The sequence below is a fragment of the Vanessa cardui genome, chromosome Z (genome assembly GCF_905220365.1).
Source record: "Vanessa cardui chromosome Z, ilVanCard2.1, whole genome shotgun sequence".
NCBI lineage: Eukaryota > Metazoa > Arthropoda > Insecta > Lepidoptera > Nymphalidae > Vanessa > Vanessa cardui.
Window position 1 is genome coordinate 7,242,892 of NC_061154.1, and position 25,095 is coordinate 7,267,986.

Genomic DNA, 25,095 nt, shown 5'->3' on the forward strand with positions numbered 1-25,095 from the left:
GAGATAAATACCTATTAATATTTTTATTTATGTGATCGTTACTGCATGCCCATAATCGTATATGCTTAATATTACTTACATTGGCCTAATAAGTTATTTTAATCAAATAATTAATAATGCGCTATCACATCGCCTTGGGAACTAGAATGTCATATTCCTTTTAACCAAAAATATATGATAGATGGCCATACAAGAGGCATTCCGAGAGGGTCCTATAGCCTTGTTTTTCTCGTTGGAAATACGTGTTACGCGCTTCCCCTACGTGATGTAAGTGAAAGGGTACGTGGGACTCCCCGATAGCTTGGACGCCGAGTGCGCCCAGGTACACCGGAATACCCACTAAAATCCAGCGGTACCCTCAGATCGCATTCGCATGTTACTGTGACGCTCTGAGGGTCGGCGTCCAACACTTAGGAGGGATTTCCATTGTACTGAGACCCCCTCTGGCCCTTTGGCGCCTATTCAGGCGGGGCGAGAAGGTGCGCAAAGCGCTTCTTCCGGTTCTTCCCCGGACCGCTCCGCAGCTTCCTTCTGCGGGGGTCCTATAACCTAACAACTAAAAAAAAAATTGTCATGAGCTTCAGACAAGGGTCGACTATACAGATAATTCGCTTAATTAAAAAACAAGACTCATAATTGATCTAGTGATTACTCTAGGCACCTATTTTTATTCAGTGTGTACTATTTGCATTAAAATAGTGTCTCATGTATCTCCATATTTCTTAAGATTGTCGGACGTTGCACAATCTCTTGTTTCAGGCCTGTCTTATTAGTATAACATAAAGTGAGCATTCGATGGGAGAGACCAAAGAACGCGCCAATTTTTAGGAGGCGCACTTCTATCTTTATTCATTTTCGTATTACCAAACTTGTGAAGTTATCATACAATCAATAATGAAAAACGAAATACAAATATACAATTAAGAACAATAATTAAATATCACTCGAATAATATAATGCATGTTTTTATATCCTGAAAGCGATGGATTAGTGGCCACTTCAATGTGAGATGTATTTTTTTATTGTCACTGTACAAATAGCGTGCTCCGTAGAAATAACGTCGTAGAGCATATTTGTGCGGTTAGCGCGCGCCCACCGCGCCTCGGTCGCTTTGTAGAACTTTTATAAAATACACATTTTGTTTTCAGAGCAACTTGGTCGCGTGCTCTGAGATTTTTCTTATTTTAAAACTTACTTATAAATCCTGTCTGTATAATGTTAGTAAACCGTGTAATTAGGAATAAGGAGATTTGTTTTTAATTGAATGATCGACATGATTTTTTTATTATGGTTTTATTAAAAAACGGAATAATCTGTGACACATTTTTTAAACAAAAACAAATATCACAGTAAATTTAAAACTGTAAGTGGCGATCGATTATTTTCGAATCATCAACTGCAACACTTCAAGAGATATTTTTGAAGCCCATGTTAATGTAATGTATATATTAATTATGATGACCGAGCAAATCCATTAGCCAGCGTAGTGATAATAACTTTTATTATATAAACTGTTGCGCCTCGTAAAAGTATGAGGTATTTACTTTTATTGGTGAGTATACAGCATACCCTTCTTCTCGACTATAATATTATATATATATGGAATTAAGCGTTTATGTAATCAATTCAGTATTAGATAGGTTACGATGGCATAAAGTTACTGGGGAATGGAATGGGCTATATAGCTTTTTGAGCATATATTTTTTGTTTTTTTTTTTAGTTTTATATCGTTCCAGTGAAAAATATATGCTTCAACATTTACGCTGTTAAACAGTTATGTTGTTTTTCTGGTGAGAATTTAGAGTCATAACTATTGATGTCCATTCATAGTAATTTTAGCTAATATTGATTTTTTTTAATGTGGAACGAGTATTAATAAACTAATTAAAATGTAATATTTTTATCAGGGGTTGCCTTCAGGTGAATCCAGTTTTAACAATGACGAGTATCATCATGCCTAGTCGCCCATACTACTACTAATCGACAGCGGCTCTCGTATTTGGTAAGCGATAATTTGTTTTTAAGTATATATATTTTTTAATTAATATTTTACAAATTTAAACTAACTATAAAAAGGATTAAGTTGGTCTAGTGGTTAGCAGAAATGAATCTGAACTAAAGTTGTGGACTTAATACCCAGACAAGCGCCATAAAAAATTTATGGTCTTCATTTGTGTTTACGATTTATCTCGTGTAGGGAAAATTCCATAAGGAAACGTGCATGAGTCGAAATATATTCTGCCATATGCTCACCAACCCACGTTGTAACAGTGGGCGTGCTGGAATAAGTTCCAAGTCTTTTGCGCAAAGTGTTAGCCTAAGAGGAGGGATATTTCTATTATGTTACGAGTACGTAATAAAATATTTTCCATTAAAATATTTCTCGAAGTACACACACACGTTTTACACATTGATGCTAGACCGCCATTCGATTTCTTTAATATTTTGTTTAAGGTTACTAATTATATACATAGGGTTCTAAGTTTGTTCGGACCGGCATTGTAACAGTTAATTGTAATGTTAAGCCACCTGTTAAAGTCAAGCGTTTTCGGGAAGTCAAGAGCGTTCATGAAAATGAATGTTTATAAATCCTAATATGATATACCCGAATAGCTTAATTTGCATGAAAATAATTGCTGTTGTTTTGCTGTTTCATTTTAGTGTACACAGTTGTCGATCAAAACAACTATCATATTATAATTTGTACTTAGCTATTTTGTTGAGTTCGCGCGTGTTTTTGTCGCTTTCCTGTGATTTCTGTATGTATTTGATTTTTCCATCCGGTGACATCGTAGATTTAATTTAAAATTAACATGGTTATTTTTATTACTAAAGTTATTAATTTCGGGATATTTACCATTTTTATTCGGTGGAGCTCGATATTTCGATATTATATAAAACTTTCGATTTACGGGTGCCGTGTGGTCTAGTAACGGCGTGTTACTTACAATTTTTTATTTTGATTAAAGCTTCAAGATGTGATTATTATTATTATTTTACAGCTACAAAAATATCATTAGCCGACATTAAACAAATGTGCTGAGTAATTTCGGTTAACAAAAATTTCCTACCATTTTTGTTCACCAAAATCACTCAAAATATCTGTTAAATATCAACATTTTTTTCCATTGATTTCGTGCGAAATAGAAGTGAAGCAAACGAGTCATTTTTTATCGAGTCAAGGATTATATTTGTTCACAATCAATACATAATGGTGAGTATTAAGTAATCTGAAAAATTTGAAATGCAGACCGCATTTGAACTGAAAGTCCAACTATTGCTGATGTTTTGAATTTGGGTAAGTATTAATATACCTGTATTATTTGATATTCCTGAATATGGTCATGAATCCACATCCGACATTATCCGTGATACTAAGTGTAGTGTTCCAATATAACAAAAGGAGTGACTTGTTTGTTTTTTGATGTTTATTTAGCCGAGACTTCATAAGATTTCTTTTGCTTTACACATATGGGTGCAGCGTTAGCCTTTCTGAAGTCCTTGAACGGATATAGTCATCTATGAAAGTGGTAAAATCCTAGTCCCGCGTCTAAACAAAAATTACACATTTTGATAGATATCTATATAGTAAAAAAAAACAAATGCATGTAAACTCTCACTGGAATTATAAATAGAACAATAAAAATAGTAGGTATGTTTTAGCAGCAGAATTTTTATTGCTGTTTTTCACCTGTAGAGGCGACCAAAATGGATGTAATTTTTTTTTAAATATTTATTTGTGAGTTTAGTTATATGCTAAGAAATAAATATCACGTACATTTAGTGAAACAAAATTTATGCTATATGATGTACGCGTCGGTATGAGCGTGATACCGACCTAATCGCAAATGCAAATAGGTAGGTGCTAATAAAGCATAATAACCGCCTAAAACGTGTTTTAGACCAATAGAAGCTAACGTATAAGGAATTATATATTAGTATGACTGAATTAGGTCGTGTGCTATTTTCATTCAATTTCTCTTAATGGAACATAGGCGCTAACTCTAGATCATTTTATAATAAATTAGCCGCTTGCTATTCCGGAACCAGTGGCAATATGAAATAAACTGTATAAGAATAGAAGCAGGTTTATCGGCAACTATGAAGCAGACACGCGTTGCAAGAATCTTCCAAGAGGAACTTACGAACAGTGGCGTAGCTAGGTGAGGAAGGGCCTCGCAGCATAGAAAAATAATCGGGCTCTAACCCCCTCTTTTCTATCCCTCTTTAACTAATAATTACTCTATACAATTATAGATACAAAATAAGAAATCTTGTGCACAGGGTCGTGATTTCCTAGCTTCAGAAGCTTAAGGCTTAATTTAGAGGGCCCCCCGAACTCCGGGGTCCTAGTGCACTGCACCACCTGGCCCTGTGATTGCTACACCAGTGCTTACGAAATTATATTAGGATTGTAATTTTGTAATGATGTCTTCATATTAAAAAGGTTTGCTCACTAAAGTAATCGGAACATATCGTTTAATTTATACGAATTCTCTCCTAATGGTAAAAATTTCATTATAATTAACGTATTATACATATGCTATTGATGTAATAATTTTATTTTTATTTAGAATTATATTTTTTATACATAGTTAATTTCATAGAATATAAAAGCATAGACAATAAATAAATGAATTCCTGTCAAGACCTTGGTTTTAAAAAGTATACATTATCTTTATCTCAGACACAATCAGGGTTAAGTAATCGGATGGCCTATATTCAGAGCGCATTGTCGCTCTCGTTACCTCTACGCTGTGGACAGCTTGAATAGTTTTGTGTAGCAATTTTCTATACCCTGAACTGTTTTAAGATTAGCTTCTTACCTGATGATTTTAGATTAACTCTTAATTTTACGGAAAAATAAATTAAAAAGTTACCCTGTTTGTTTGTCTTTTGCTCTTTCACGGCCAAACTACTGGGTCAAATTTTGTGGATTATGGTATAAAGCAAGCATGATATCCAAGGAAGGTCTTATAGGCTTTTTTATATTCCGTTATATTAGGCGGGCGGGCGGACGACTATTATTAACAAAATAATTTAGTTTATTATTTATGTAATTATTTAATTGTTTATGTAATAAATAAACTAAGTGCATTGTGTACCTACATAAATTTGTGTATATGGATTTTGTTGTGTGATAATGAAATGATTTAAACTGTGTCTAGACAATAAATAATGTATTATCGCCACCAATATTTTGTATGATACATTACCGTGTAAGAATAAAATAATTTAATTATGGGAATGGGAGACCTCACATTAAGAAAGAAACGCGCGTAAATAACGAAACATTTTTAATAAAGTAAATGATTAGTTTACAAATAATATTGTCGTTGTCTATTGACAATGGTAGCCAAATGCCATCAGTGGGCTCAGTAGGTTAATATGCATTTCTACATTAAGTGACAAAAATAATGCTGTACATACGAATACAAAGAATCCTATTCCTCAAAGGGAGAGGAGGCATTAGCCCAGCAGTGGGAAATTTACAGACTGTCAAGAGCGCAATGGTTTACAGGCTACCTAGTGATGTAAAAGTCACAAGATCGCTCCCGGACCCCAAACAGGACCCCTTGGACTATTGTCGTACACACTACTAACACAAGTGATCAGCTTAAGAATATTAGTAGTAGTTTTTTTACAGGAATATTAGTAATTACTTAATTAATTTGGAGCAATGCTAGTATTCTTTAAAAAAAATACATACACATACAGGCATTTAAAGAAATGGGCGCGGATATAAAATCGTCGGACGAATCGTCGACTTCGGAGTCGTAACGGAAGTGTGACACAGTTGATCCCCGCATAGTAATTATATATCTATGGGGGGTTCATCTGTGTAATGCGACTGTTTACACGCCAGCGTCTGATGTCGAATGATTGGATTCAAAGCAATAATTTGAAAAGGAAAACAGTGGATCCATTTACAATAAGAAAAATCAAATGCTCTGGGGAGACTGGGTAGTCACTGTCTGTTATCGGAGATAAGGATGCCGAAAAAGTTCTCGTATTCTACTCAGTCAGACAACAAAGTCATTCGATATCGTTTCTGAGATTCGAGTTCACATCGAACCATGTGTCGCAACTGAGACGTGGCGATTGAGCGGTAGATGCAATGTCTGAACGCATCCTTCTCGCCACTTGCTACTATAGACCGCCTTTCTGCTCTGCTACACCACACAAATACTTAGATATTATTTAGATCTTTAAGACATATAGACATAATATATGAAAAAAATTACAATTTTTTGCTTCTATCCAATATAATAGACGTTTCAGTTCTAATAAATGTAAATCAAAACAAACCTTTACTTGTTTATTTTCGTATTTTTGGATTTAATTTGAATAAATAAGTACTTCTCAAAAAGTAATATTCTAAATTGATTTTAAAGCTAGAGATTAACAAAAAATCAGAAGTGTCCGCGTATTTTGTTATAATTTACAAGAAAAATTCAAAGTAATTTATTAAGCTGTTTTACGCGCCTACGCACTTGTTAATCTTTACGGGGCCGCCCCCGTGGATACATTTTTTTAAATTGGACCAGTCGGGCTGGAAGCCATGGCATTAAACAGACCATGAACTGTTTACAATATTAGTGTATATTGTTTATAATATTAATGTATATTACAAAAAATATTAATTGACCCGTATTGGAGGTAGAGAAGCTGTGAATTTCAAAAAGAGGACGGGGCCCAGCTCCTGGAAGATTAAGGTTTGTTACTTTTTACAATTATTAAAATAACATATTATCTGTACTTTTTGTATCATAATAATATTCATTACCTGCGAATGCTTTGCTACATATTTAGTAGAGATCATTTTTAATAATCAATAAAAACATAAAAATTAAAAGTTACCTCTTTTTTTAGCAAATCAAAAACAATGATATTTAGATATTTTACAACTTCTTTATTTTTACTTGTTGATTTACCTCTAAAAGTGACATAGTCTCAAACACATGGCATGTTTGCTATCTCCTGGTGACTATGAGGATGCATAAAATATAATTTGACTGCTGATAGAAATGAAAATAAGATAATCAATTATACTGCATAATTAGCTATCTTCAAATAAATAAATAGAATGTTAAAAAACTAAACTTTATTACCATTAAATTGCTATTTGTAAATGTGTCGTGTATTGAGAATATATATATTACGGATCTCTAAATTAAATATTGCATTAATTAATAGGTGTTTATTTAATTATTTTATAAACGTCAAACGTATACAAAGTTTTGGTACCGACTCCAGTACCGCGCTCGGACTTATAGTAACAAAAGCTGAATCAGCTATGTGGTTCTCACAAAAGTATAACTAATTATTATAGGCTGATTAAATGCTAAATCTGAGGGAAGTGTTATTAGCATAGTGATTGGTGTTATATTCTTATTATTAACAGTGTTCATACTTTCTAATGAATTTAGCCAAATTTTAATGTAAGGCTTTAGAGTAACGTAAAATAATATTAAAATTTTATTTATACACTTTGTTACTCTTACTATATTCGGTAACAAATAGTTATATTTTTCCTTATTTAATTGTTATTGTAAGAAAAAGATAGCTATAGAATATTCCTAACGAGTGAAAAAGAAAAAGATATCAAAGTGCGCTATAGCTTGTTCAACTTAATTACAAGTGCGTTTATTAGAACTGTTGAAAAGGAAGAAAAAGACAAGAAAAATACATTCCATGTTTATTTCCCATACAATTTGCCTGCAAAAGTCATACCCAATGATATTCTTATAAACAGATATGTTATACCCCTAAACAACAGAAAAAAAGTGTGACGCGCCGGGGACCGTTTATTTTTACATTTCGTTAAAATTAAAAAGGATAGCTTGATAAAAACAATAAGTAAAAGGGATAAACTAAATGTTTTAATTACGCAAAACCTATTACTACGTAATTATGATGTATTATAACGTATTACTACGTAAAACAACTAAGGCAAACGTCCCAATTAGGACGTTTTCTAGTCTTCACTTTTTGCGCGTTAATAACATCTGTTTACTACAACATCATTGGTCATACTTAATTATATTGTTAAAAAGTTTTTTTCTTAAAGACATAAAATTCGAAGCAGATTGATACAGACATAAATCCGAAGAGGAAATAATACCGAGTATATATCAATGCAAATTAATTGTAGTGACTCCATCTTTTATGCCATATGTGTTGAAGACCATGTGTCTCAATATCAAACATTGTTGATAAGTTTGACAACTTAGTCTACTAACTTCTACTAATTGATGAAGCGTTCCCGATTCTCATTCGGTACAAGTTCGACTATCCCTCACTAAAATAACGTCAATTTAATTCAGTAACTGAGGGTCAATTTCTAGATATTCATATCAGTTACGATACGACCCCAATTATATTCCGATCCATCTTCGACCGAACCGTAACTGGCTATTTATATTAGTACAATTTCTTAGTAGAGGTGGGCAGAGCCGGATTTAAAGGTCTGGAGACCCCGGGCCACAAAGCAGTGGGGCCCCTAGACAAACAGAAGCGTGAACAACCTAATAATTATATTATCATGAATTAACTATTTTTTTTATTTCAATCAGTAAGCTATGATTTATTTACTTGTATCGGTAACTTTTAAAATATTAGATAATAACATTATTATAATTTGACTATATCTAGGTAATTGTTAACTTGCTGAAAACTGTGGCCCCCACTAATGTGGAGGCCCCAGGGCAGTTGCCCCGGTTGCCCTCCCCTAAATACGGCCCTGGAGGTGGGGCTCTGGCTATCATTGATGCCTGTGATCAGTTGTCAAAGAAAAACATAAGATATTTTTCAAATCATTTTTAATATAATTTTAGGTGGAACAAATTACATTTTTTTTAAATATTTGCTTAGTATAAATGTTGTTTTGTTAATGCTTTTTCTTAAATAGTATCGTTCAATTCGTTTACACAGTTTCAATAGTTCGATACGAATATATCGTCGGTCATAATTGATGTCTGTTGAATTACTACCACTTATAAAAAAATATAAGGCATTTTGAGATATTTTGAATGTGCAAATATTATCTACACGCGGAACACTTCTCGGGATCAATTGACACAACATTTATAAACTTATCTGTATGCATATATAATCTATGGAGCGACGGACACACACACATGCAAAATCAATAGAATGAACTATACTTTAGGGCTCGTTTTCATTAGTCTGTAATGGGGTTTCGTCGGATTTGTGATAGTGACGGCTATAATTGTAAAATTCGCGATTAGAGCACGCAGGAACTCTTCGGAAGCAACGTAGGGTGTGACGTTCAAATAATAACAACAAATACAGTAATAAAATGCACGCACCCCATATGCGTCTCTCCCGATTAGAGAAAATATTTAAGCGTAAAGTTACATCCAGCTAAGATGTCAACTATCCAAATTAAACTGAGCCTTAATATAACATTTCTTGTATTTGAATCGATATAATATGATTTACTTTTAAGCTTCTCCTAACAGATGTTCTATAGACCTCTGTTATTTACATATAATCATTTATTCATAGATCATATTATTTAAATATTTTACATATCAATAGATGTATTAACATTTAAAGACAAAATAAATAAATACAGATTGATACTTTTAAATATAAACTTTTCTTAATTAAATATTTTTACTTAAAAATTTATGACAAATATTTCTACTTAATAATCGACGACATCATGAGTATTAATTAGTCATTTGATGTCTTCAATAATATTAATGTTATATATGATACAAACCCATGTAGACTGCATATACATAAAAAAAAAAATCGTGGCTGAGTCGTTGTACAAGGCACGAAATCTCCTCAACGTATACCTTACATAATATGTACAATTTTATACAATAAACTTTGTCAATTTATATACAAAACATCCTTGTACAGAGCCCTCGGGTCGGGTCAGATGTCACCAAACTTATTCGTGCTGGGAGGGGTCGTGTGCACGTCGACCGTTTCGCTGCTACGGTCATCGTCGTCGCAGCCGTTCGTGCACGCCTTCTGACTGCGAACTTCCTCATTCACAAACTTATTATCCTTGGACACTAACAAATCCTTCGGTTCCTCACTACACGATTTTTGCGACGTCGCTTCGTTCGACAGCGATAACTCGAATTGGGCGACAATTTGGCTAAGTACTTTCTTGAGATGGTCGAACGATTCCTTGTCGCTTGGTACAGCGTCGGTAACTGGCTCACAGTTACCGTTGTCGCAACCAACCTCGAACTGCTGTTTAAGAGACCTCAGCTCACCGACGGTGACGACGAGCTCGGGATTCTCCTGCATGGAAGCTGTTAAGTACAAGCCTTCTCGTGAGAAAAGGAAAATAGCGGGTATCTCGATGTCGTCTTTGCCGTCGCCGGACATGGCGAAGAGAGCCGTCGTCTCGTGAGAGGAACTCTTAACGTTGTCCAGTATAATAGCAAGTGTGGCGCCAGCTTCTTGAAGGTATCGAACTTTCTGGGCGAATGTGCAGTCACCACGCGTTGCTATGACGAATTTTCCTGCCACGTCCTTACTATTCTCGATAGCGGTGCAAGCGTCTATCGGTACGGCGAAAGCTGGAGTCCCTGAATACATGGTAGATCCCGTTAGATCTTTGCCGAAGTGTCCCGGTCCGGCTGGGAATATTTTATTGTTGATCTTGATGCCGGCGGCCACGACGCCATTTTCGGTATCGCTTAGAGAATTAAACTTTGACATCTCTCGCATGAAGTTTAAACCCTCTGCTGCGTCTTTGGCTGATTTCGCCTAAAACATAAAATAAGTACACTTAAACCTATTATAACCTAGAAGCATGCTAACTGCAAACATGTGCTACGCAGTAGCATTCAATAAATGTGGTATACAGTTAGGAATACTACTAAGTTTGTTATGTCTATAGTACGGTATGTATGGTCAAACACAACCTACGTTTGATCATACATACCTCCTCGCAACAGTAATTCAATCATAATTAAAATAACGACGTCTTACTGTCTTGTTAAGACAAGTTACAACAACCATAAATTTATATGTTGTGACGTCAATCATAATTGTTGTTTGATCCAAACTATGTGAATAGAGTAATTGTTTTGTCTTTATTATTTCAAACTAGTAACTCGCCCCGGCTCCACACGGATAAGATACTAAATATTGTACATAATTTATTTATTTACGACATCACATTAAAACTTCTAAAATTATCAGTGTTTCTTTACTATACTGTCTATATATTATATACAAATCCTTCCTCTGGAATCACTATCTATCAAAAAAAAATAACGCATCCAAATCTGTTGGGTAATTTTAAAGATCTAAGTATACATAGGGACAGACAGCGGTTAGCAACTTTGTTTTATACTATGTAATGTTGATTAACTGACCGTGTTAACGGTATAGAGCAACTGCACTCTGCCGTCCGGCAGTGTGAGTACGGATATGCCCATGTCGGAGAGTGCGTGTATCTGGCGCGGGTCGTTTAGGGGTCGCAGTCTCGCGGGCGGCCTCGCAGCCTTCGACCCGAGCATCTGTCTCATAGGCTGACGAACCTTCTCAGCCACAAGAGATGCTGTGTTCGGACATGTTCTGAAATCAGACAGTTTTATAATTTACTATAATACGATTTCCACTTCATTTATATGTTTCATGGATATAGATTTTGAAATGTTTGGAAATCTGATACCTTTCATTTTATTTTTTCGTACATTATGATACAATTTTGATAAGTAGCTTGGTTAATGTTATGCTCTCTTCGAACATTTAAAACTATGGAATTTTGCTCATTTTCCATATAAATATAATAAAAAATTATGAGACTAATTAGAAATCGGAACTCAATTCTACGACTTATTATGATAACCTAAGCTAGACTACCAATACATTTTATACTAAAAACCGATCATAAGCCTTATTTAAAAGATCTTGCAATTACTTTCAACACGAATCTGAAATAATTCATACCGTTTATATTTATCCTCGTCTTCGTCGTCAATCTTAATAGTCATATAGGATCCATTCTTCCCATCTGTGGCCAGAGACAGCGGCAAGAAGTGGGCCTCGGTGGTGAGAACGTAGTCTTCTAGTTTCACTGGCAAGTCTTTGTCTTCCCCGAACAGCATGTATAAGTACTTGAAAGTCTCGGCGATCACGAACGAATCCATTCGATCCTCGTGCACTCTCGTCCTTACGTCGTTTACGGCGGCGTAACCGCAGGGCACCTTCGTGTGAGCTTGAAGGGCCCTCAGGACCGTTTTGCCGACTTGGAGGTAATGATCGTCTCCAGTTGCGCGGTGGAGAAAGTAAGTTGACTCTAGGAACTCTGGACGGAGTGGGTGTTGACCCCAGTGGACCTAAATACAATGTTGTATATATTATATAGCTAAGATGGCCCAGTGGTTAGGACGCGTGCATCTTAATCGATGATTTCGGGTTCAAACCCAGGCAAGCACCACTACATATATGTGCTTAATTTGCGTTTATAATTCATCTCGTACTCGGCGGTGAAGGAAAACATCGTGAGGAAATCTGCATGTGTCTAATTTAATCGAAATTCTGCCACACGTGCATCCCACTAACCCGCATTGGAAAAGCGTGGTGGAATATGTTTCAAACCCTATTGAACGACAACAAACTATTTTTTTTTTTTTAAATTAAAACTGAGCAACGTACGTACATATATACGGAACTATTTATGAATGATACTATGACAGTTTTGGCATTGACATATCGCATTGACATTTGCTCTTAAGAACATAAAAAAAAAACTATTCATAAATATTTTCTGGGACACAATACAAAAAAAAAACAAAAATTGACAAAAATAAACACTCGGTGATATCAAACATAAATGAGAAAGATCTTAATGTTGTCTTAAATTTTCGCGATTATTACACATTTAAATAAAACTAATTATAACGGATGAATCGCGTATATTAATTATTTTTAAACATCCCGACGTTTCGAGCACTTTGCAGTGTTCGTGGTCTACCCGTGACCACGAACACTGCAAAGTGCTAGTTTTATTTAAATGAGAAAGATCTTAATTACCTGGAAGTCAGAAGTAAATGCCTCCGGTATGAACGTATGGCGCTGCATAACCTGATACAGCATTTCGTGTGTTTCAACAGCTGGGCGAACGTCGCCGAGTAAAACCTGCAGACCCGGCCAGAACGCGAGTAGGGCGTCCATGAAATTACGCGATTGAAGATGAGGTCTGGAAACAAAACATATTTTAAACACACCAATCTAACCAGAAATACTCCCAAGGATTTTCCGTAGGGAATCTTTGAATGGCTTGTTAACATTTTCTACATATATATGTTACGTTCGATTTGTGAAATGTTGCTCTTAGCCATATTTACTGATCAAAAAACATAGTTAGAATAATAAAAGAAAGAATAATAAAAGAAAAATAATAGAAAAAACAAAGTTCGTGACTACAAATGAAGTGATACAAGTCGTACTAATTTCCCTCTATTGTCATTTGATGGGCAATTTATTCTAAAGGTAAAACCTTAAGTACAATAATTGCACTCAATATGTTTTATTCACTAAATGAATATCTGGATGACCTTTAATATTTTTACAAACTCTTAAGGGGTTATTATTTATAGCAGGTTGTAAATAATTTTGAAAAAATATTAGTTTAGTATAACTGTTCTAGAGTAGAGAGTTCACAATGAAATATAATTGATTTTAGATTATGAATAAAAAAATCCAATTTCCAAAATATAAGTCATATTCAGGGTTTATATGTAAAAGTTAATATAATTATATGTGCTATATTAATCTTACCTATGCATATGAACAGCCAGCATAATGGGACCCCTACTTATGTATTTCATGACGGCATTGTAATGTCTGATAAATCTGGCCAGGTATTTTTCGTCTCCGAGAAGGATGTAAGCTTTTAGGCAGTATTCATAGTAGGAGTCGATGCCCGCTCCGACACCTGAATCTTTCCTTACCCAGTCTCCGTTGTGAATATTTATGACTGTACCCATCAGATCCGAAGTCCTAAAAATGTGTGTAAGAGTATAAAGCACAAACATAAATTGTATAGAAATAATATTTAAATAAAGTTTTTTGTTTTCAAAATCAAAATAAACTTTATTCAAGTGGGCTTTTACAAGCACTTTTGAATCGTCATTTAACAATTAAGTGAAGCTACCACCGGTTCGGAAATTAGATTCTACCGAGAAGAACCGGCAAGAAAGTCAGTAGTTACTCTTTTTCAACATGTTACTTTTGTAATCGTTTTGATGATTAATAAAGATTTATAATTTTATACTTATTAAGTGGCTATTTTCATATGGACTCACTCACTCACTCACTCACGCGCCAATACCTTAAGTTATCAGCGTGTATTAGTGTGAGTGACAATCGTACTTACAATATGACGTAATGTGTGTGAGATGCTTAAAGTAAATATAAAAACAAAAATGTCAAATCGCGCCGAAAATTTAACAGTCTTTCTGAGTTAACAGATCTATTCACAAAGACTAAAGTAGTACTTCTTCATATGTGTTTAAATACAATATTTCAGGTACCTATGACGAATTTTCCATAGTCGATCCATAGCTTTGTGGGCCTTCTGTTCGAATACTGGATTACCGCTCAGACGAGATAAGGCCGCCATTTCTAGGATCATCGTGCCGGCGCAGGCGGTACACGTCTCTCGAGACTCCGACAGACCGCGAATACCGTGTCGTAGGTTTATCTACAAATATTCACACCCTTGAAAATTTTGATACTAACAAATGACACTTAGTACACACTGCAGATATTGATACACAAGTCGAACAAAATTTAATATTAATATTTATTTTAATAGGATATTTGACTGGTTTTTAAAATCCATTTTATATCATTCAGTAGAGGTTAAGGAACCCAGTAAAAGTGTTGTTTTTTTTATTTCTAGTACATATTATATGTTGTATTATATGCATATTATTTTATATTCATATGTTGTATACACCTGTAAAGGCAAATCATACTGGATTGTATATTTGGCGAAAAATATCATATTAAAAATTCCATATTTAAATAACGCGCGAAAACGCTACTTGGACAATATGGCGTTGCGATGGGGTCGGTGACGTCACTTTGCTGTATTTTAATCTGTGGTACATATAGTAGAAAAGCAAGGTTTACAAGAAAGTGACTTCATCATAAGCCCGGCTAATCAGGAGCGTTTTGAGTCACCGTGACAAAAGTTTGAAAAAAAAGCATTTTTATTTATTGATTTTTGAATAAATTAAGTATTACTTTCAAGTTTCGTTAGTAAATAACCATTTTTAAACTCATACACTGATTACAATAATTCACAATTTATTTTTCGCATTGTCAAATAGCTTATTATTATAAACGTTAGTGTGTGCTTACAAAATGGCGCCTAAATTGTTACCATTGATAAATCGTCGTTGCTCCTGCAAATGTGTTTTTTTTTTTTATATTTTTCGATTGTTATACCGTTTAAATCATTATTTCAATACGCACGAACTGTAATAACAGTTTTGTTATTACTTCTACAGTTTAAAAGTTTACAAATTTAACTATGCGATATTCATACATCGAAATATTCATATATTGAAATTACGATTAAAAGGGCACAGCAATCGAAAAATATGAAAAAAACACATAGCGACTTTTGCAGGAGCAACAACGATATGATATTCCTGCTTCTTGTACAATCTTTGTACATGAATCCATGGAATCACATAAGATTTACAATAACTATGTATAAAGTAACAGCTTGCACTGCTTAGTATGTTGTATCTTCAACTATATATTTTTATATAATACATAGTACAGATAATTAAATAATATTAATAATTATATCACTGAGAAATAATGTAGCATTAAATAACCTTACTAGTTCCTAAGATTACCCCAAACATTACCTCCACGTATTACATATAACTTTTTATATTATAATTTAATAAAAGCGACCCGATTCACTAATGTATATTATTACTATATATAGCCGAATAAGAGATTACTAATATCGCGTGTGGTCGAATATATCCCTATAACGTTATTAGGTAATCGTTCGCCCAATCGCTTTATTCTGTGCATTTTTACGAGCATTATAAAATTACATTAAACGGTCACTATATTTAATATAAAACGGGTATATTGGATAAGGATAAATTGTATATTAATTGTACAGATCACATCCAGTACTTGTTATTGTGAATAATAATAATAATTATTTTTTATTAAAATCTTGATGGAATACTTTTCTTAGGGATGAACGAATGATCAAAAGAATTAGAAGAGATGTACTCACTCTTCCATGCGGAATTCCAGTGGAAGTATTGAACGCTGGTAGCAGTCTCCGACCTAGATCTTCGGCCATCGCTAACAATTCGCCGTCGTACCATTCCAGAGCGGGAACATCGCCTTTAAGTGCTTCAGCTAACACGTGAGCTGACAATAACCCTCTGAAAATCAAATAAATTAAGTCAAGTAACGTCATGTGACAAGAATCCTTGATCTTATCACGTGATCCAAAAGGTGAATACAATTTTGGATAACTTTTATTGAGCTAATGCCGATTTCTTCCAGATTTTTCCCTTTACCACGAAGATAGAGATGATTTATTACGAATACAAATTAAGCACAGGAAAAATCATAGATGCTCGCCAGGGTCTCTGCATTTTACAATTTAAATTCAATTAAATAGATATTTAAATCAATTATCTTTCATAAAAGGACGTCTAAAGAAACAGGTATAACTGGATGGTAAGAGTGTAACCGTTATGTGACCAACCCAAGCATCCTAATGTTCGTTTCGAATACGGACACGACAATGTCGTGGTCGAATGTTACATCGTTGATCACCAGCTTGATTGCTCGGCTGAATTCGGCGAAGTCGCCCATCACGACCAATGTGTCTAAGCTGTCGACGAGCGTCAATGAGAAGCTGGAAAAGAATCATGCATTACATTTACGATTACAAAAAACTTAGGTCTTATAATGTCATAATAGAAATGTCTTAATGTAGTACATATTTATGATTTGGTAAATTTGTAACATTGAAAAAATAAATATAATGAATGATATATATATATAAAAAACCTGCCAGCAATATTGAAAGCATTTAAGTAGGAGTTATTTTTAAATTTAATTAATTTTGTTTACTACTGTTCTCGATAAATGTTATGCAAAATAAATCTAGATATATGTATAAATACGTTCTACGATACATAGGGTTATCAAAAAAACAATTAATTCCATATCTAGAATTTTCTCGAACCATGAAAATAAATCGTTATCGCAACTTTCACATAACAAACATATTTTTTATAAAATATTTACAACACAATTAATGTACAATATAAAGAATGATTTCACTTGGAACAAAATGAAATATACAATAATAATAAATAAATGTCTGAATAATAAATTATCTACGAGAGACATTGTTTTCTTTTTTTGATTATTCTATTTAATCAATGATGTGGTCATTACTGAGCGATCACATAAGGGGACTGGAAAATAAGTAAGTACCGGTTTTTAAAGGGTATTTCAAAGCACTATAATACAAATAAAAATCTATAGATCACGACATTGTTATCGGTAGTTCTGTAAACAAATATGGCGTTAATAAACACGAAGGGCGTATTTAAATGACCTAAAAAATCTGTTTATTATGAATAACAAAATATTTTGTAGCAACGGATGCTTTTTTATACTGCTAGGGAGCTATTCATTGTCAAGCTGGTTCCGCTGTCACCTGATATGAATTAAGGTAGAGCCACGATATATATCGTCTCACTATCAGTCTAATCTAAGGACCTAAAAAAGCTCTAAAGATAGAGATAAGTTTTATCCTATTTTTATGTACGCCATCTATATATATAGTATATATATGTATATAGACGTGCCTTGGTGATAAGAACGATTCGTATGCCGTGACGGGACATTACGCTGTCTTATACCTTCACGTTACCCCCTTCACTTACTTGTGCATATCTCCTAAATACGTACTGAACATAATAATAAGAAAATGTATTTATTTTACGAAATAACCTTTGTTTTTATTAGGTATATTACTTATCGGTTTTTTGTAATTATAAACCGTTTCATCAATTCCATCATATTTCACCGGAAACTTTCACATTTTTTTTAGTAAATTCGAGTGTGCCGATGTAATTTCATGAAAAACCGACCGAAATAAAAAATCTGTGGAATATACATATTTACAATTTAAAATAAAAGTATTGGAAAATAATACGATTCAAGGTCTTAACCGAGTGAAGTTTTTAATTTCATCATTCAATTGCAGTTCAGGTGACCTACATTGAGTTTTTATAGTTACCCGAACGTTGTATTTGCACAGTTACGTCTGTTGTATTTTATTGATGGATTTAATTATATAACAAGGAGAAAGTAAGCTATTTTATTATTTTTAAATAACTGGCAATTCCTTTATATTAATTGCAATTATAACGACAGAATGTTAACGAATATAGAACATTTTTACAAAAAATATTAAAAGATTTCACATGATTACATTCATTTTTATCATGTCAATATTATAAAAAAAAAGTATGTAATAAAAAATCTTTTTATTTATGAAAAAAATATATAAATATTAAATATATATGTATATAAATATTAAATATATCTATTTAATATATAGGTGTAAAATCTGGGAGATCTTTTTGGGGAACTGGGAGGCAAGGAAATATGAGTTGGACTGGCGAAAAACTTGAAATGATATTAATAATTTGAATCAAATATCGGCTTCCGATACGAAAATATAAAGAAAAAACAATTCGAATCCTGCTTCCATGAGACATTATATGGTCAAAGGATTTAATAAAACGGCAGCATTTAATGAATACAGAAGAAGTACTATATACAGGCTATTTGACAATGCGAAAAATAAATTGTGAATTATTGTAATCAGTGTATATTATGAGTTTAAAAATGGTTATTTACTAACGAAACTTGAAATAATACTTAATTTATTCAAAAATCAATAAATAAAAATGCATTTTTTCAAACGTTTGTCACGTGACACAAAACGCTCCTGATTGGCCGGGCTTATGATGAAGTCACTTTCTTGTAAACCTTGCTTTTCTACTATATGCACCACAGATTAAAATATAGCAAAGTGACGTCACCGACCCCATTGCAGCGCCATATTGTCCAAGCAGCGTTTTCACGCGTCATTTAAATATGGAATTTTTAATATGATATTTTTCGGCAAATATGTACTAGAAATAAAAAAATCTACTTTTACTGGGTTCCTTAAGCTCTACTAAATAATATAAAATGGATTTTAAAAACCAGTCAAATAGCCTATTGATCTTCACCCGTCAGGTACCAACAAGTCTAATGAGCAAGACATTAATTGTGACATTCCCAAAAGAAATCTTGAAAACCACCATCAGGCCAGGCTTTTAAATTGTCTTGCCGCCGCTGACTCGCTCCGCAGAAGACGACCGGGGAGAAGGAAAAGGCGCTACGCGCATCTTCTCCCTCCGCCTCAATAGGCGCCGTAGGGACCAGGGGGGGTCCCAGTACCCTGGGAATCCCCCCTAGCTGTTGAAGGCCCGTATAAGCGGGCCGACCGTCAGGGCGTCACGGTAGCATGCGTAAGCGATCCCGTGGCGTCCGCCGAAAGACGGAGAGGGTACTGCTGGTTTTTTAGTGGGTAAGCCCGGTGTGCTTGGGCGCACTCGGCGTTCAGGGCTCCGGGGAGTCCCCCCCCCCCCCGCTTTCCATCACGTGGGGGAAGCGCGCAAAGCGTTTTTCCAGCGTAATAAAAAAAAAAAAAAAAAGGCTTTAAATTGTCTCTTTATTGGAGAGCAGGTTTTTTGATTCTGATAACTAATGAGTTCAATGTCAGTGCAGTATCAGAAAACTTTGTTTAAATTTATTGAGTTATTTTATTCTCCAGATATCCTTCTGACTTCTACCTCTTTCCTCGAGTTAGAAAAGACGATGCTGTTACTGTTGTATCATTTCGTACTTTCGCTTGATAAACGATTCGTTAGACTTTCGTAACAAATTAAAACTACTTTATCCTTTTTATTTTAATGAAATATCTTTTGACTACATAATTACATAATTACTTTGTAATCTATTACAATTTCAGTTATCTTATCTTTTATCTTTTTCAATTTGGCCGACATTATTTATAAAAAAATGAAAATATAATTATTGTAATTTATTAAATTTACAAATTTTCTAATCAAAAGGTTTTTAGTTGTATATTAAACACTAACTTTCATTTGAAAATAATATCCACACACAAAATGTACAATGCCATTTTTCCCGGATTGCTTTTTTTTTATATGCTGGATTATAGTATTCTTGGTAGTAATAAGTTAATTCTTAATTTAAAATATATATAACTATCTTATTTCTTAACAAATTAACAATATTTCACAAAGTCCTGTAATATTGCTTTTAAATAAAGGTTAATTTTCCTTTTTTTGTTATTTACTCTCATTTCAAATTGTGTTGTGGTAATTTATTATTCCATGGCTTTTTGGTCACCAAAAAAAATATACAACCTTTTTTTCTCTATACCTCTTACAACTTATAAAAGTATTGAATAATACTTTTAGGACAGGTAAAAGTAGTCACATGTCAGTAGTTACAAGTTTGTTTGTTACTTTTTAAAACCAGTTAAAACCAGTTTATTTTTCAAACTAATAATTAATGAATATAAAACAAAAGCCGATGTTTTAAAATTATTATAACTTATATTACCCCTTTTATAAGTATATATAATTGTACAAACAACGTTGGTATTTACAAAAGTCTTAATTGGTCCGAAGCTGCGATGATTCAACACTTTTACTGATAAGGTAATAAAAAGTTAATTAAAATTAAGATAACTTGATTGTAATAAAAAAATGGAATCATAGTAAATTTAACATAAATATAATATAAAAAAAAAACTTAATATGAGGTCTGAAGCCTGAGATACTATATAAGTATACTTTTAGAAAACAAATAATCATTTAAATATATTTTTTTATAACATGTCCTACCATCAGTTTTTACCATATAGTTACGAGTTGTGGGCCTCAGGCATCATGGTAATTAGTAAAAATACTATAGTGTACTTTGTTTTGAATTAATTTACATAAGCAACATTGACAGAAAGAAATTATTTGTTAAGGAAGTATCGGTTTAAAAATGTTACACAGTTGTGCAAAGGAATATTGAGAAGGCTGAATTTTAGGCTTATCAAAATTCTTCACAATGTTTTTGTGGATACATATGGGTCATTGCATACATATCTCGCAGATTTTCAAAAGAAATTTGTAGATTATTGCTATAAAATCATACCAGTATAACTAAGTATCTTATAAGGAAAAAGTAAAGAGAAAACTGCTGCAACTAACATTATCAAGATGCTGTTGAACCAAAAGAAACCCTAATTAGGGCATTATTATAAGTAATTATTATTTTAAATAATGCGAATGCACTATTTTATTTCAATTAAAACACATGTTTTCCTTTACCTGTGGCATATCAGGAATGCTACCACTTATTATCAAAGAAATAGAAACAAACAATCTTTAGATTCGAATACTATGTGATTTGTTTACAAAGTTCAATTAACAACTTTGCTAACTTTAAAAAGCACAATTTTTTGTTTAAATGCAATGAACGCAACGAGCCAAGCTATTGAGCCTCAAGTGATTACATTTTAATGTCGAAGTTGTTTATTTGGGTTACGCTTGTGATCAGATGTTTTGTAACTTACTTTCCGAGTACATCATCCATATCCCCGCGGCTCGGAGTAACACCTCTCCATCTTCCTTTGCAGCTTAGGGGCATCAATTCATCAGCTGGATAAGCATTATCCATATACGCGTCATATGCATGATAGAACATCTGACGTGATTCCTCTCTAAATAAAAAATAAGAAGAAATTAATTTGGTGAACATATAAAATATAATAAGTAGGGTGCTTGACACAAACACAAACAAGCAAAGCATAACTATATATAAAAACAACATAAATAATCTGTAGCACTTGTATGTGTGAGTGAATATTAAGAAAGATAAAATTTAGATTAGATTAATAACATAGAATATATTAAGTATTAATACTTAGCGTGTCAAAAATAGGTAACTAATTAGTTTGATGAAGGATTAGTTATTAATATTTTAACTAAATAGCAAAAGAGTATATTAAGTTCACCCACTGTTATAAAATTCACACATAAAACATTTATTTTTTCTATTTAAAATAGCAAAAGTATAGTAGTATTTAAAATAGGGATTATTGATTTATATCATTTTATTTCTTGAATAATCTATTTCCATTTGATAGATGGTAACAAATAAAACCTTTTTAACAATAAGCCATCAATTTCAGAGGAAAATTGATACAACAAATGCTTATACATAATTATATGTCATTTAGGGCAAAAGTTTTCCTACATTACGTGTGCATCTCGTCAGATTGCGTTATTGTATATAAGAAAAAATAAAATCTATCTAAAAGGATACTTATAAAACAACATTTAAGAAGTTATTGATTTTACAATGAATACGAGATGAATTATCCAGGAATATGCAAGTAAACTTCAGCACAAAATGGCAAAGGAAATATCGAAATATTTACGAAGATAAAAACACATTAAAAAAATTATACCTCAAACTTATTCTCTCTGCCTTCGACATATGCGACGAAGCCTCTTCATCAGTCTTAACGTATATTATAGCAAATATAAAAACTAATAAAATACTATAACATGGCATTCTCTCCATATCACTTTATTTTCAAATGACTAGTTTCCTAACATAAATTCACACAATATGAAAAGATTTCGTTATTAATATGAAATAAACTTAGGTATAACAAATTCGTATTTAAACAAAAAATAAATTTCACATCGCAAAACGATAAGAATAAAATATAAAACAAAACAGTATTCTTCGTTTCAACACAATATTTTATACTATCTATACTCTCATATTTGTTGTACAGATAACAAAAATAAAACGTCATCAGGTCAATAATAATTTCGAATGAATGTTACCATGTCATACTTTCACTTTACCCTATATATAAAAATATATAAAATATAACGATAATTTATATAATAATACGGTATGATAAATATCGAAAAAATATGTCTTAAATATTTTTTTCACGTTATTGTCGTATTTATAACCATAAAACACCTAAACAAGTATTTCAAATCCGTTAAATAAAATAATATTTTCAATTATTTTTTTAACAAAAAATAGAGCAAGTGATCAGTTTTTTAAATTCTAATGGGAATTTTTTTATTTTAAACGATCGGATTTAATGCCTATGGATTAGACGGGTTTAGTATAGCTCATTTACACGTAATATCTGTATTATGTCAAATAATTTTCAAATAATCATATTAGAAAAACAATTTTGACGAAATTTTAAAAACAAAAGTGTAAACACGAATCATATTTGATGATATTTTTGGTAATAATCTTATACGGTATTAAAGTTTGCTATTTGTGGACTTTGGAATTGGAACGTTTTTGGTTCTGTAACAGATAAAATACAATACGGACAGAATATAAAATATATGCATATGCATAAAAGCTTTAAATACCCAGTAATATGAAATGACGTGTTTCAAATTGATTTGCGAAGGTAATTTTCCTGTGATTATTTGTGGGTACATATAGTAGTAGTATTATTCACAATATGGTTGAGATACAACCTTGCTATAGAAAATATTAGTTCAAGAGTTATGCAAATTTATTCTTAAATTAAAATTAAATTAACATATACTCTATTCAGATAAACTTTTATAAGCACTTTTGAATAGTTATTTTGCAGAACCATATGAAGAAAAAACTACCACCGGTTCGAAATATGAATTCTATCGAGAAGAATCGGCAAGAAATTTAGGAGTTACTCTCTTCCAACATTTGAGATACATAGTCAATTATTAACTGTATTAATAAGTTGTCAGTTGTCTCGCAAAGAAAAAACACTTGAAAAACAAAAATTTTCAAATATTATGCTTCATCATGGAAGTACACAAAATGGGTCTGCAATTACTAGGATCGCTTCTATTTCCAGTCTTAAGAATGGTTAATACTTATAACATTTTACTGCTACGTATATACGGAATAATATCATATATGATTTTATCTATGAACCACATTTACCCATATAACCCATATCGTTGCAATTTTATTAATCATTATAATATTGAGTGCTTTAAATCGTTTTATGATAGTTTTTGCAGTCTTTTTTAAATGATTAATCAATATTTAATGCGTTAAAGAATAGCATTATTTAATTTATTTTATTTCATATAACTTAAATTATAGTAAGTTATTTTTAAATATCCTCTTAAAAACACTACCTTATAAAATTTTTATATAAATAAAAACCACGTATTATACCACCACGTTGTTCCAATGCGGGTTGATGGAATACACATGTAAAGTTTCTATGAAATTTACCTTGCAGTTTTCCTCGCGATGTTTTCCTTCACTGCTGAGCACGAGATGAATTTATAAACAAAAAATTAAATACATGAATATTCAGTGGTGCTTGCGTGGGTTTGAACCCGCAACCATCAGTTAACCATGGACCATCTCGGCTAAGAGTAGTGTGAGATGAATTCAGCAGAAGTTAAAAATATGTATAAGTAGATCCATTCAATACGCTTGTACAATTCGCCAGCGCACAAGTGGTCCCGCACTAGGCAAGCCAGTCTTGCGGCTCGTACCAGTTACCGGTTGCAATTTACTATTACTTAACAAAATTAGGAATGTATGTGTTGTAGATCTACAATATCTTGATCACCTTCCTCAATTGGACGGTGAACAAAGATCATTGAAGTAACCATCGTAGTAGTAGAAACCGAAAAAGCAGTAGCGCTGCTGCTATTACTTGAACAGTGGGCAACAGCGTTGCCAGCAAAAAATATCCAAATAACTGCATGCAGACACCTAACCGCCTGTTAAGCGTGGTGACAAAGCCAAAATGGCTCTACCCCTTATACTGACATAAATTCACAGCCACCATTTCCCGATAAACTCATTATTTCTGGCCTAGGTATCGGCTATGGTTTCAGTGTGATGGAGGTGATAAGAATCCCCGTGCTATGGCAGGGT

The 25,095-nt window shown here is 32.9% G+C and overlaps 1 protein-coding gene across 1 annotated transcript; it reads right to left on the reverse strand.

The window, feature by feature from the left end:
* Nucleotides 1-8,805: 8,805 nt before the first annotated feature.
* LOC124542972 (ER degradation-enhancing alpha-mannosidase-like protein 3) lies at nt 8,806-22,945 on the reverse strand. Its single transcript, XM_047120937.1, has 10 exons — nt 22,628-22,945; nt 21,731-21,877; nt 16,766-16,918; nt 16,283-16,436; nt 14,541-14,710; nt 13,786-14,007; nt 13,039-13,204; nt 11,953-12,341; nt 11,376-11,577; nt 8,806-10,761 (listed from the first exon to the last, which is right to left on the reverse strand). Exons 1-10 carry the CDS (start codon nt 22,741-22,743, stop codon nt 9,913-9,915), a joined length of 2,568 nt encoding a protein of 855 aa, XP_046976893.1. The 5' UTR covers nt 22,744-22,945; the 3' UTR covers nt 8,806-9,912.
* Nucleotides 22,946-25,095: the final 2,150 nt, after the last annotated feature.

What these genes read in the sequence shown, in the direction of transcription:
- LOC124542972 (XM_047120937.1), bottom strand. Translation starts at nt 22,743, where the DNA reads ATGGAGAGAATGCCATGTTATAGTATTTTATTAGTTTTTATATTTGCT. An exon ending in CATTTACTTCTGACTTCCAG is followed by an intron (nt 12,342 to 13,038) that starts GTAATTAAGATC and finishes CATTGTATTTAG; the next exon opens with GTCCACTGGGGTCAACACCC. An exon ending in TGCTCTATACCGTTAACACG is followed by an intron (nt 10,762 to 11,375) that starts GTCAGTTAATCA and finishes TTTATGTTTTAG; the next exon opens with GCGAAATCAGCCAAAGACGC.